General features: G+C 41.4%; 1 protein-coding gene across 2 annotated transcripts in view; it reads right to left on the bottom strand.

The window, feature by feature from the left end:
* SRGAP1 (SLIT-ROBO Rho GTPase activating protein 1) overlaps positions 1–14484 on the bottom strand; it is a 148745-nt gene that overhangs the window by 63238 nt on the left and 71023 nt on the right. For both annotated transcript variants that reach the window (XM_059817120.1, XM_059817121.1), the window contains exons 2-3: positions 9926–10121; positions 6437–6599 (exon numbers count right to left, since the gene is read on the bottom strand). In XM_059817120.1, coding sequence (XP_059673103.1) covers positions 6437–6599; positions 9926–10121 — 359 coding nt within the window. The remainder of the gene's footprint in view (positions 1–6436; positions 6600–9925; positions 10122–14484) is intronic.

Below are 14484 nucleotides of genomic sequence, written 5' to 3'. Positions count from 1 at the left end.
ACCATCTCAAAGCTGATGACAATTCAAGCCCTAAATACAGAAACGTTGAGTCTAAAGCAGCATGCCTTAACCTGGCAGAAGTTTGTTTCAGAAGGTGAGACAGAAAACCCCAACTCAATTTTTTCTTTACCCTTTGCAGATTTTCTTGTAAGCAAAGATGCACCCTCCTTTTCTGCTCTTCAGTTACACCTTAACAGAGACAGACACCAAATGAGTTGAGGATTAGGGGAGTGATCACTATTTATTAGGACCCATTTCTTCTCTTTGCTCCTTTAGAGCTTTGTCCAGCACTGAAGCGCAAGCAGTCCAGCCCTCACGATTTACTGGCCATCATGCATACACGATCTTTTCCAGGCAACACATTGATCAATAGTACATTTCAAGGTGAACAGAACAGATCACAATAGAGGAAAGAGGGAGATGTTTTTAGGAAAGAACAATAGGCTCTAAAACAGGAAGCGAAAAGAGAGGGAGGGAGATGATCCACAAAAAGAGTAAAAATTAGGGAGAGACAGCCTAGCAATGCCACATGATCACAGATGAGTCATCCTTCCACCACTTCATCTGGGGACCCCAGGCTGCAGAGGGTGCCTACAGTGATGGATAACATGTCAGTTGCTGCCTCTTTCTGATGAAAGATTTTGTAGGAATTGTCCAATAAAAACCAGGAAATCTGGTTAACCTTTGCAGCATAAAAGGGATTTATTTTCAAGAACCAACATATTTCACGTTAGCATTTAAGATCAAGAAATACCGACTCAAGTGGCAAGGGACACGGCTTTTAGTGTGTAACATACAGCGCGTTAGAGCACCAGATAAGAAGTGCATTTATTTTCAGTGGTTAATGGCTCTCTTATTTCTCTTTTATGCTACCTATTCCCTGCAGTAGTTCAGCATGTTTGAACGGTGTGCTCCTCTAGGAGCCTACCCTCAGGATAGCCAGACAACAGAATGTAAGCTGCAGCACACATTTTCCTGGAGCTGAGCTGATAGCTCTAATCAGGCCATTAAATCCTGACAAACAATCACTGAGGTGCTTCTTTATTCACTAAGTCCTAGAGAAATGTATTAGCATCTATTAACCAAAAGATCAAAGAACATAATAAAAATGTTACAGCACATGCAAACTCTTGCTAAAAATATTATATATGACACTAATCTGCTTCAAAGCATTAAGAGACAATAGCATATTTTTTTCACCTGATAGTAGGATAGATCACACCCATGCAACGGACAATTAAGTGTACCTGAACCAGCCTTTCAGTATATGCTCAACTTTTAACACATCAGTGGTCCTACTGATGTTATCAAGATTTATATTTATGGATTAATGTCTGAGAAACTTAAAATTTTGTATTTTTTTTACTGAAATGTAAGAGTCAGTTCAGTTCTTCCTGGAACTCTTCAGTGTCTGTATTTAGCATACACAATGCTACTCTCAGTTACATCATTTAGGGAAAATATTCTGTGACTATTGCTTTTAAATGAGTCTGCTGCTGGTCCCTGGGGTAAGTGATGTGCAAACCCTTCTTTTAAGGAGCTTTCATGAGCTGTGCTGACACTGACATAACCAACTCATAGTAAAATCTTGTCCCAGATTTGCCAGTCCCTAGTAAGAAATAGCTTTGCTATATTTTTAAACCTTTAAATGTTTAAGAAAATGATGCAAAAAATCTCTATATATGCCACAATCTTTATAACGTCAAATAGATTTGGCAGGTAGTCATATTCCTCGTTAATAGCCAGATTATGGAACTAAAATATTTATTGTGCTTGGCTTCTCCAGCATCTTTTACTGTAAACACTGGAAGATATGTTCATCTTGGCTCGTTATGTTTTCTGTCCAAAGAAAATACATGTTTATAAATTATAAATATACAAATCTGCTTAAGGATTTTGTGGGGATGTGTTTATACAGTTGATTATTAATGCTGGGGTAACCAGAATCATGGCATGAAATGTTCTGCATAATACTTTTCCCTTCTGCTTGACATTTTTCCTTATTATTTTATTCTTTAATTGTCCCCATGAGGCCATCTACCCCATCTGCCTGAAGAAACACGCAAGCATGCAAGGTTTGAACTCTGCTACTTTATGTTTGTAATTTTATGTGCAACATGAAGGCCAGGCATGAACAGCAATCTGTATTGCTTTTATATGCCAGCAACTAAAAAGACGAGGAGCTTGAGTGCCTATCTGGAAGTATGAGTCCTGACATAATATCATCAGATAAATGCCACAAAATCTCTGAACTAGATCCTATCTTTGTCCTGCATTTAGTACATTTAAACAGATGCTGGTTCCTGACCCCTGGAAATAAGAATGACAAAGAGCTCCCGGGAGAACAAAAATAATTAGTATCTACATATTAAGTGGGCCAGCCTAGACAGGAAAGCTGTGTACGATCAGGCACCTGAATACAATATATCCTGGCCCATTAGAACATGTAAGGTAGAACCAATAGGGATCATTTCACCAAAGCAATCCAAATGGTGAGGCAGATGTACAGATGCACACAAAAGGAAGAACCAGAATGAGGAAGAACAGACAGTGAGACAAAGGCAAGGTACAAAGACCGAGGGGCACAGACATCCCTCATCACTACATTTCATACAGACCAACACTGGGTACTGCACACACCTTTTACAGAAGGACTAGAGAAAGGGGTTGCTACAGACTCATGACTGTATCCCACATAGGAGACATCAGCAGGAGAGGGAACAAAACAATACTCTATGGCCAGGAAATGAGGAAATTGTTTGATCTTTTCATTGCTACAATTCAAGCTGTAGCCAATCTTAGGATAGCATACAAACAGTATCCCTCTAGAAAATGTTGGGCTCACTTAATGGAAAAGTTTCTTTTGAGGACCTATGTGCCCACCAGTGAGGCTGAAAAAGCCAGTAAGGGCTACCATTGAGAAGCAGAATGGGCAGACTCATCCTCTCCGGAGGAGAGCGGAGGAGAAAGAAGAGGGAGCAGAAACAACCAAGAAGCTCAGAGTTACTTTGCTGTTGTCTCCCCGTATCTTGCTTGTGAGCAATGGGGCAATCCACTCTGAGACACTTTCCCTTTCTGCAACAGGCAGATTGGGGGTTCAGAGTAGAACAATGGAGATCTGCTCTGATCACGGACTTAGTGTAGTTACTCTCCAGACTTGGAAGTGGAGCTAAAGCATCTCCAAAGATGCAGAAGCTGCTGCTGCAAGACCAAGGGAGAAATAAGATGATAATGGTGATGCATAACACTCTTAGGTTAATAAACTGGAAGATATATAATTAAATAATCTAATTATTGAATATAGAGACGCTTGATTAGCTGGTATATGGAAATTACTTAGAAAGACATTAAGTGCTCCTATGTGCAATGCTGTGAGAGCCAATGAAGTACAGATACATTAGACAGGTGTATTTCCTGCTCTTGACCATGGACTGCAGTGAGATATTAAGCATGCACTTGTTAGTCTTTATTTTTGAAATCTTCATATTACTACTGTTCTTATAATTTACATTTATTACTTATAAGAGAGAGTACATATTTCACAGAACAGTATGATCAGACTCCAGTGTAGAAGTATCTGCAGCATATGGTTTGTCTCTAATCTGAAATCTGTGAACAGTGAACAAATCCCATATGCTTTCATAGGGGTGACACCCATTGAGATTCATTATACTTTTCTCTGACAGAATTTTATTCCAAAGCCAGTCTTTTTCAAAAGTAACCTACAGAAAGTGACAGAAATTGGTTAAATATTCTATTTGATGTTTACAGTTCTCCAACAAATTCCACACCATTTTCTTTAGGGAGAATACAATTTTGATGGAGGAGAGTGTTGGATGTCACCTTTCTCATTCCAAGTGCACTTTCTCTTTGCTCCTGGGACCTCTTTCCTGCAAGGGGGGCTGTAGAACAGGACATGTGTGTTTTGCACCTAATCTCTTTCTGTTGCCTGGTAGACATCCATTAAGCAGTTCTGAAACAGTCTGTGACGTACCTTAAGTTAGACTGCTCATTCACATCTGACAGAAATTATCACAGAATCATAGAATGGTTTGGGTTGGAAGGGACCTTTAAATACCATTATGGTTGAAGCTACCCATTTGACCTAAACATAGATGTAGACAGCTTATGTTCTTCATCGACAAAGCAAGACAATTTCCTAACTGCTTCACCTCCTGCACAGGTCTTGATTTTCTCTCTGTCCAATGTTGTTCACCTCATTTTATAACTCCCCTTTTCACAGAAGAGAAACTGGAGCTTCATCATCATTCAAGGTATAATCAGTTCTGCAGCTGGGAAATAACAGCAAATAAATCACCAGTACTCTGCAGCAAGCACCACAGCAAGAACTGTGCACACTGGGACTCAGTGGAAATACCAACCTTCTCCAACAAGTATTGATTCCTGACAAACTGAACTCCTAAAAATAAGTGCTTGAAACCAATACTGGTGAACAACCACTGCCACATTCAGGCCATGTGCTCGTGAAGCTCACTTACACCATGCCAAGGTGCCACGTGTCTTCCCGCCACCCTTCCCCTCACATTACCGGACCTGGCTCAGATCCCTTCACACAGCCTTTGGTGAGCTCACTCTACCTGTGCTCCACCTCAGCTAACAGCTGTTTGATGTGACACTATCACCCTGAGTGTCAGCTGGCAAACCCTGATGAAAGGTAGGATAGGGCTGTTGAGGATCTGGGCTCCACTAATGTGAGCTTCAGGTTATGCGCAGCAGGACTCCCTCAATTTCCTTTCTCTTCTTTCCCCTGCAGAAGATCCAAGTTAGGAATAAAAAAGAGCAGCTGCTTGCTCTTCTTCAAGAAGCTATGCAAGAACAAGAAAATTTGAAATGTTGCATGTTCCTGGGCACAATACGGAGGAAAGAGACAAGTCTGTCAGGAAGATGGGACAATATGCCTCCTGTTAATGCACTGAAAACGTCCACATATTTTCCTCCTTCCAGCAGGTAAGCTGCAGCAATCTCCATTAATAAGTTCTGAATGAGTAAAGAAGGACACACGCTTCTCCATGAAAAACTTTATCTAGGTATTTTTATACAGTCCATCTGGAGAGAAAGGAAGGAAAAGCAAGATTTCCAGTGCTAAAGAACTGAACTAAGCTGAAAGCAAACAGGCTAGTCTAATAATGCACACCTAGTAAAAAAGAGATTTCTGAGATATGACATAAATAACTGAAAAACTATTCCAGATTCAATACTGAAAGATTTCTACTGGTCCAAGCAAGTCTGACGTATCTCCACATAGACAGTACTGCAGCATATTCAAATTGCTTTTCTCATTATCTTTTCAACTTCTATAATAATCTTCCATATTAGTAAGTTCAGTGATTTGTGAACTACAGTTCTATGCATCAGACACGTTATGTGAATGGACCAATACTGATTGAGGAACTATAAATTTTAACTCTATTACTGTTACAGGTTGTAATGCACACCAATAGATTTGATTAATGTTTTTACTTTTTTCCAAGTACAACTTATGGGCTCCCTAAATGATTCTTCTCCCCACCCCATTGCTATCTATCTAGGATTGTGGTCAGGTATACATGAAATCAGTTCTATATTTTGAAAACATTAATCTGGTCCCCTTGCCATCATTTAGTCACACACTTTACATTCTTTAACCTTTATTCTTTTTGAACTCTTTTTTGTATGACGCTTGCCTACCAGCATCCCACTGTGACTGACGGATGTACATTTATAATCTATTTTTACTTCGGAACATTATAACAACAACTGCAAACACATTACGTAGCTCTCAAACTAAGGCTGCCTAGAGTGCTTGCTTAGCACAAGAGGAATTTACACATTTTCTGTGCTATGAAAACACCTAACGGGCACGTACAAGGACAAACATGTACAGAGACAATGCTTAAATGATCCAATAGAAGCAGTTATGTTATCAAAAGTGTATGTTCATATTTAATATTGGAAAGGAAAAGAAACACTTTTAGGAGAACTGCAGCATACGCTACCATCTTTATGCCAAGGCATTACAAGGCACACACTTACTTTGGCTTGAATCCGTTTCTCTCATGACAGAGTTTCAATGAAATACTGTTTTTACAAATAATTCATTAATACAGCATTACTATTTTGGAAGTCCTAAGCAAAAACTGATTCCCTTCTGCATGGGTAGACAAGCGTGCTTTTGAGATAAGAACAGGCTTTTTCCCTGCCTTTTGGATATTTGCGATTCAGCTCTTAAGGTCACCAGCATATACAGCAGGTTCCCAGGCATTTCAGCACTAAGGATTTGCTCTGTGAGAACAGTCATGAAGAATTTATACATGTGCTAAAACAGATTTTATGCTACGTGTGCTGAATCTTCTCCTCAAATGCTACCCATTAGGACACTTTTGCCTCCCTCATGCATCTTTACAAGCTGGCTGGAGGACTGCAAGAGAGGCATTACCTTCTTGAACATTCTGGTGGAGTCTTCGCTTATCTGCATGAACCGCATGATCACGTTGTTCAGGTAGATATCACTCAACGTTGCATGGTCTTTGCTTTCTCTTCTCACTTGGTTCAGGAGTAAGTACCAGCAATTCACTGGTGACAAGAGGTTCTGGTCTTTCCTAAGGAGGAGATACATGCATTATGTATAGAAATTAAAAAGTTAGGTTATTAACACAAACATCTCCCCGACATTTACAGTCCTAATCTGTTACGTAAAAATGGCTGCTTCTGAACAGTCAGTCAATCTGTTCTTGGAATAACTCAGGTTAGGCAAGCTTCAGATCACTCTTTTAAGACACATTCTACAAATCCCATGAGGCATGGATACAAAAATATTGAAAAAGCGTAAGAATTCAGAACACTACAAGCCACCTGAGAGTATTAAAAAATCTTTCCACAAAGCTTACAGTTGCTTACAGATGGAGTACATGTAAATATTCAAAATCAATAAAGGTCACTGCTGAAAAAGTAACAGTAATTAATTTTTGACATTAGAAATAAACAAGCAATGCAAGCGCATCCCAAATCCTTCATGAGGAAAATTGCACGTGTAGCAGTTTCACTGCAATGGATTTGTGTAACTGCTATAAAAGTAGAAGGAAATGTCACAAGCGTACATATTGAGTGATCAGCATTCATAAATTCACAGCTACTGCGAGTCCCAGATGGTTCAATTACAAGACAAACAGCAGGACTGGACTTTTTCTGCAGCGGTCCGGTTCTGAATTTCCTTGACAGACTTTTTGCATTGTAAGCCCACTCCAAGGTTTTAAAATTGCAAAAAGTAAAATCCCAGATGATTTCTCATTTCTTTTACACAAAGCAAAATAAAAATACATGTACTTCAACAGCTGTTTCACAGACAACAAAAACCTATTTATAAAATTTGCCTTACGATTTTGTTGAAATTCTAATTTCAAGTTTGCCTTGCAACTAAGTGCTCTAGAAACTTGCTGCTCTTTTTTTTCTCTTGTGCAGGGATTCTCCTATCGTCACAAGGATAAACCACGTGAAGATAAAACAGCCAGAGGTGGTGATGAATTGAGGGACAAACTCCTTCAACTGTTGGTAAACTGTTCTAATAATTAACTATTCTCACTGTTAGGAATATGCCCTTTAATTCCTCATCTAATTGTCTACCTTTAGTTTTCACTCCCAGGATCAAAGCAACAACAAATGATTAACAGACAAAAGCCTGTTCTTAATCATCAGTGCTTTTCTTTGCTATGAATCAGAAGTGAGCTAAGGAAACTTCCCCATTTTGTTTGAGATTAATATCTTAACAGTGTTACTCATAGCAAGGAGCTTCAGGGTTTTATCAGCCAGGTCAGCCAACACGAGCACCCCTGAAGGGCCATGCTGATACTACTTGGTTCTCACCGCTTCTGCATGTCCTAAAGCCAATCCTACAGACCTTTCTGCCTGTTCTGGGGGGAATGGTGGGAACAGCATGGGGGATCACCAGCTGAAATGACTTTTGCTGCAACCTCTTCTCAAAGCAATCAGAGAATTGCAGAACAAAGCTGAAGGCAGGATTCTACTCATGACCCCTGTGCACATCTGCCAGTCTGGATTTAACACATGTTTAAGAACAAGGAAAGATGTTTGTATGCACAAGGCAAAAAGATTTTGCCACAAGCTGAACAGAAGCCAGGGCTCTCTCGGAAGTGGTGACATATGCACATGTTGGTTATTTGAGGGAATCAAGTCACTTAACTGAATTTTAAGAAATATATGTCATTGCTCTTTGAACTGAGCAAGCTGTACTTGGATTAACCTTTCCTTTGCCAGATGTGTTTGGAAAAGACCTTTCTCCTGAAACAAAAGCTCTGTGTATTTCTAGCACAGCACTGTCTGGACAGTGGAAAAAGGTACTTATTTTTCAGTTTTACAAACACAAATCATAGAATCGTAGAATCATTTAGTATGGAAAAGACCTGTAAGATCGAGTTCAACTGTCAACTGCCAAGTCCACCACTAAACCATGTCCCTAAGTGTCTCACCCACACGTCTTTTAAGTACCTCCAGGGATGGCGACTCCACCACCTCCCCGGGCAGCCTGTTCCAATGTCTGACAACCCTTTCAGTGAAGAAATTTTTGCTAATATCCCATCTAAACCTCCCCTGGTGCAATTCGAGGCCATTTCCTCCTGTCCTATCGCTCGTCACTTGGGAAAACAGACTGACACCCACCTCACTACAACCTCCTCTCAGGTAGTTGTAGAGAGCGATAAGGTCTCCCCTCAGCCTCCTCTTCTCCAGACTGAACAACCCCAGTTACCTCAGCCGCTCCTCACAAGACTTGTGCTCCAGACTCCTCACCAGCTTCGTCGCCCTTCTCTGGACACGCTCCAGCACCTCAATGTCCTTCTTGTAGTGAGGGGCCCAAAACTGAACACAGGATTCCAGGGGCGGCCTCACCAGTGCCAAGTACAGGGGCACGATCACCTCCCTACTCCTGCTGGCCACACTATTTCTGATACAGGCCAGGATGCCGTTGGCCTTCTTGGCCACCTGGGCACACTGCTGGCTCATCTTCAGCCGGCTGTCGACCACCACCCCCAGGTCCTTTTCTGCGGGGCAGCTTTCCAGCCACTCATCCCCAAGCCTGTAACATTGCATGGGGTTGTTGTGACCCAAGTGCAGGACCCGGCACAAAATATTGGTTTATACCCCTGTAACAGGGACAGGCAAATGCATTCATTAATCAGCTCAAGTCAGGAAAATAACCAGATGAGACTATGCCAACAAGCAATGCATTTGAAACACTTTAGAAAACATGCTGTACACGTTTTGCGAGATACTACCTGACCACTTTTGTTTTGCACACAAGTTACTATGCCATGAAAGGGATACATTAAATCGTAAGCAAGGCGTAACATTCACAACATCTTCATTTTCAGGAATAAGAGGGGTCAAGAGGCAGCACAAGTTCACATGCAACAACAAATCAAAATAGTTTTCCTTCTTAATGTCTTTTTTGCCAAAATTCCTGTCCTTTTTATTTTTTTGTAATGGTGATTGACCTTTATTTAGACACTTTCAAATCCTATCAACTCCACTGCAACAGATCAGCACACAGTTTTCAAGCCCTTTTGGGGCTCTGCATCTCTTCTAGATACTGGCTGTATTTCGTGTGGTTTAAATTCTATATGGTAGGTTAGGGATAATATGTGTGCAGCCTACCTTTTAAGAAACTGAAACCACTTGTCAGAAGCTTACATGAATAACTGCAGAGGGCCAAATAAACAAAACACTATTTAGGCACCCAGCTACCGTCGATTGCAATGAGAACTGCTACGTTGCTAAACAGGGGTGGGAATTTTAAATGTGTCTTTGAACCCGGTCTCAACCTAGCAGTACTCAAAACCAGCAGAAGCAAAGAGCGGTATAGCACTCCAGCAACAGATAACATGCGGGCGAGGGGGAAGGAAACCTCTCTTACTTGTACTGCTGATGGTCCTTTGTACTTCTTGTTTTTGCCATGAACCTCTCTGCCAATTTTTCCAAGTTTCGGGAATACTCCATCTCTATTTCCGATTTCTTGCGGAAGAAATCCTGCAGATCCTGAAGAAGCTGCACTCTCATTTCAGTCTGCTGCTCCAAGCATTTCTGCTGCTCGATGAGTTGAGCTCGGATCTCTAATGAAAGAAGCACATATCCGCTCAGGTCAGTGAAAGCAAATGAGAATTGAGTGTTACCAACCAAACTTACAAACACTCCAGCATACTTCTGGATCTGGATCTCAGGATTCTGAATGTGGATCTGGATTTTGGGTCCTGTGGTGGGAGGCAGCAGTGGCAGCTCTCACTTCTGCCACCACATGCTTATGCCCCAGGCCACAGCATCCTCCTACTCACAAACAGCTATGGCAAGGTCTCAGGACTCTGCCGGGCTCACGTGAGCAGAAGACCTGCCTCCCCCCTCCTCTCCCATCCTCTTCCTGGCATGAGCACAACATCTGGCTTGGAGTGATCTCCTTGCAGGAGGTGCTGTGCAACCATTTGAGCAGCAGCTCCTGCTGCCCTGAACGCTGGCAGGCTAAACAAGCACCCTCTGGGCCAGGATCAGCCTGCTGACTGCCAGGTGGACCGTGCTGGTTGGTATCATCATGTACACCATGAGAACAACCTTGTGATGAACTCTGGAGGCATTATCCACTGTAACTGTGCACAGATGAGCTTCTGCATCTGCCCCATCTATGCCAGGGAGGAAACTGGTGTACTATACATGCATTCACCGATATTTTACACAAAATATAGAGGAAAAAGTGTACCTATATTTAGAAATAGCTATCTGAAAATTTGCACAAGGTTCCAGACACAGAGGTGTATTTATAAATATAAAACAAAATCAGTCAATTTGTAAGAGAATATACGCTCACAGCGATTGTCTAGAGTAACAGGCAAAAGCCTCCAGATTTCTTACCACTGTATCATATGCTGTTTGCCGTATGCACAATTGTTATGTGGTAGGGTTTTTCTTTTAGGTTTTCTTTTTTTTTAGCACTTTTATTTCTTGAGTGCTAAGCAGTTAATCACATTCTGGGAACACTTAGTCTAAAAACATCCCTCTGGTTCTTTTGAGAGACTGGTTCCTTAGTTTTGCCAGCTGCCCAGGCACACTGTAATCCAACATTGTGGAGTAAACACAGGAGTAAACAATTTGTGACCATAATATATGTATATATATTTTTAAACAGTTTAATGCTATAACAAGGACTTATCAATAGCAATATAATATGCCAGAAGTGATGTAAATGAAAAATTATTGTGAACTTTTACTTGATTCCTAATAATGTAACCATGTTGTGGGTAAGATGTTGGAAATCTTAGATGCCTCACTAGTTTGAAATAGAAAAGCATTCTAAAAACCACTGCTAACATCACAGGGAACTGAAAACCAGTAATAGAAATAACATTGCAAAAAATTATCTGATGCAACTAGAAACTAATACTTCCTTACTAATCTTAAACCAGGTACAAAGGCAGAGATTCACTCTGCTGGGATTCAAATGCATATACAGAAATAAGGTAGGATGAGCACAGAAAACTGTTAAGCCAATATATTTACTGGAAGAGGGAGACACTGCAGTATTTTCTTCAAGATCTCCTTTGAGCTACCCAGCTGCTGTGTTAATCGTTAATGAGACCATCCATTTTTATAGTCTGGGAGGTGAACCAAAAAAATCATGGGTTGGTTTTCATTTCATTTCAAATCAGTTTGTTGGAAAACGACCATGCCTCCAGCAAGGATGAGCCTCTGTAATACAACACTGTATCAATGACATTCATGTACATAGAGGAGAAAATCACATTGGAGCTGGAAGGTTATTAACAGAAACAAAAAACCAAGACTGCTTTTTTCAGTGTCCGCTACTTTTACTATTGTAATCATGGAAAATTCCTGCGTATAGGAAACCAATTGTACAGATTCACTGATCAGAAGCAGCAATTTTGGCCATAAGCTGGAGTTTTGACTAAATCCAAATCCATGTACATTGTCCCTGTACTTTGGCCATCTCCTTTTCCCACTACAGGTTTTCTACCACTTACTTTAAAAACAGAGCTCTGTACAGAGCAACTATGTTCTGATTATTTTGTAGGTCAGTGGATCTCGCTGCTATAATTCTTCCCTTTTAGGCAGGCTTTTACCATAGCAACAGAAAAGAGAAAGATTTTAGAAACAGGAATATATGAATAGAGATACAGGAAACAATGAACAAGGGACGACAGATACAATATGAGAAATTGCATTAGCTTTCGGATGCTGTCTGGATTTCCACTGGACACTAGTGGCTTCCTTTGAATTTGTGTATTAGAAAACAAAATTGGAGCATGATCTCTGAAAGCTCATGGTGGCTGGAGGTGTCCAAACTCTGAGTAAGGTGGTAAGTTAGGGGGACTACGGCGTTACGAAGGAAGTTCCACAGTTTCTGGCTCTTTCGATCTCGGCAAGGAGAAAGAACGTACTGGCTCCAAAAGGCTGAGACTCTGGCCTCCTGCTGGAGGAGAAAAAGGGGAGATGCATGTCCCACTTGTGCCAGCTGACCAGAGTCTGTCCAGAAGAGACTTTAGCAGAGCAGTTCTCCTTCGAGTCTTTCATGTCCTTCTGCTCCTGCACTTTTTAATTCTTCTTTTACTAATAACGTGTGTAACGCCATACTGGCAGGCTGAGGAGAGGGCAACGAATAAGAAATCAGATCAGCAGATGTGATTTTCACTTTCTGATAAGAGAAAGCTGTGGATTTAAAAAAAAAACAAACTAACAACCCCCCCCCAAGAAATATTGGCATAATAGCCAGCCAGCCTGAGCAGCTGTGCATCACAAAATCACAACTGTCCAAGTACTATTAACTAACATAGACTACCCATTACCTACTGCTACGGAAAAATGCACCAAGGCAATGCTATCTTCTTTAACCAATCCACGTGTGTGATTTCCCTAGGGCTACAAAGAGCAGCATGGAAAATTGTTGCACTGTATTAAAAGAAATAAATAACCAATACACCAAGAAGGTGCCAAGTTAAAAACCAGTAGAGCCCAAACTCCATAGATACAGAGGCAGGTGCAGCAGGCAACAGAAGGGGCCCTCTCTTTTGTCTATTTTGCTGGCACATTTAAATTCAAAGTCAAACTGATACGAGCTGTAATGGATAATGCATTGTCCTATTCTGCTCTGGGGGTGGCTGATGTCAAATGATTGCCAGGCTATTTTGTGCCAGGAATAGGCACGTTTAAACCCTGGACAGATTAACACCTTCTCCTTCTCTGCACAGCAGCTTTCAGTCATGCTCACTGGTCTTCTGGCCAAAGGCTGGTTCGAAAGGAATCCCATCCATTTACACTGAAGCTTGAACAGACTGAATTCACATCAAGTGGAAAAAAAACCCCCACCCTTTGTCCAAGATTTGCACGCACGACCAAAGCATGGAAGCAGCTAATATGACAGTAATTAAATCAATAACCTCTGAGTAAAGTTTTATTTCTAAGATTTTTCATGTTAAAAATTTTTTCAATTATGCCCTCATTGACACCATCCTCTAGAATTACTGCATTAAGTATACAATTAGGTTTTGTTTGTGGCAGCCTTCAAGGTGTAACTCTAACCTTTCGACAAATCCTTATTTTCTCCTGACAAGAGGTTAAATCAGTGCACTATGAAAAACAAAAGGAGACAAGATCACAGCTGTTTTGAAAGTTAAGTACAGAGTGGATGAAGCTGAACTACTGACATCACCCAAATCATAACCAGAAATGAACTCATCAAGGTTACCTCTTTGCACACAGTACAGTATTACAAATAATGGCTTATATAGCACTGCAGTAATACACCATATTACCCTGAAGAAGATATGTGTAACCAGTTATAGGCCAGAGCCCCACCTGAAGGCACTCATGGTGAGATACACTGCGACGTGACACACAACAATGACACTGGCTACACACCAGCAAGGAACAAAACTTGTCACCTTTGCTTCCACACACACCAAAGCACCAGGCTCCATCAAACATCCCAGAAAGCCACAGAAAACCCCCTCCTGACCTCAGAAGCCGGACACCTTGTAAATAAACAGTATTAACCAAATTAACCCTCTGTCAGACCCACACTTTGCATGCAGACTGTCGCCCTGCTGCAGTACTCCCCACTGCCACGTCCGCATCCCTGCCCTGAGATGCTGCGGTGCTCCCGTCATGCCGCACTAGGCTGTGCCTAGTCCTGTCAGCCCTCAGAGACTTTCTAGACCACCGTGAACCCTCATTACCAACTCTTGACCAAAGCAACTCTAATGAATGCTTCATGGTGCTGTTGTTACACATCTGCTGCGAGCTGCTTCCCAATCGAGCCACCCCAAGAGCTGCTGCAGCCTGCCACCCTTAACTCCCGTTTAAGTGGAATTAACTTTTGTGCTCACAGAGCAGCCCTGGCATGGTTTTTGGTGTTTGCTGAAAGCTCTGGAAGGTGCCGCAGAGCCAGACGCCTCTCCCTGATCACCCCCTTAG

Source organism: Gavia stellata, chromosome 4, assembly GCF_030936135.1.
Source record: "Gavia stellata isolate bGavSte3 chromosome 4, bGavSte3.hap2, whole genome shotgun sequence".
Classification (NCBI taxonomy): domain Eukaryota; kingdom Metazoa; phylum Chordata; class Aves; order Gaviiformes; family Gaviidae; genus Gavia; species Gavia stellata.
Note: the sequence above shows the minus strand (reverse complement) of the source record. Positions and strands in the feature narration are given on the sequence as shown.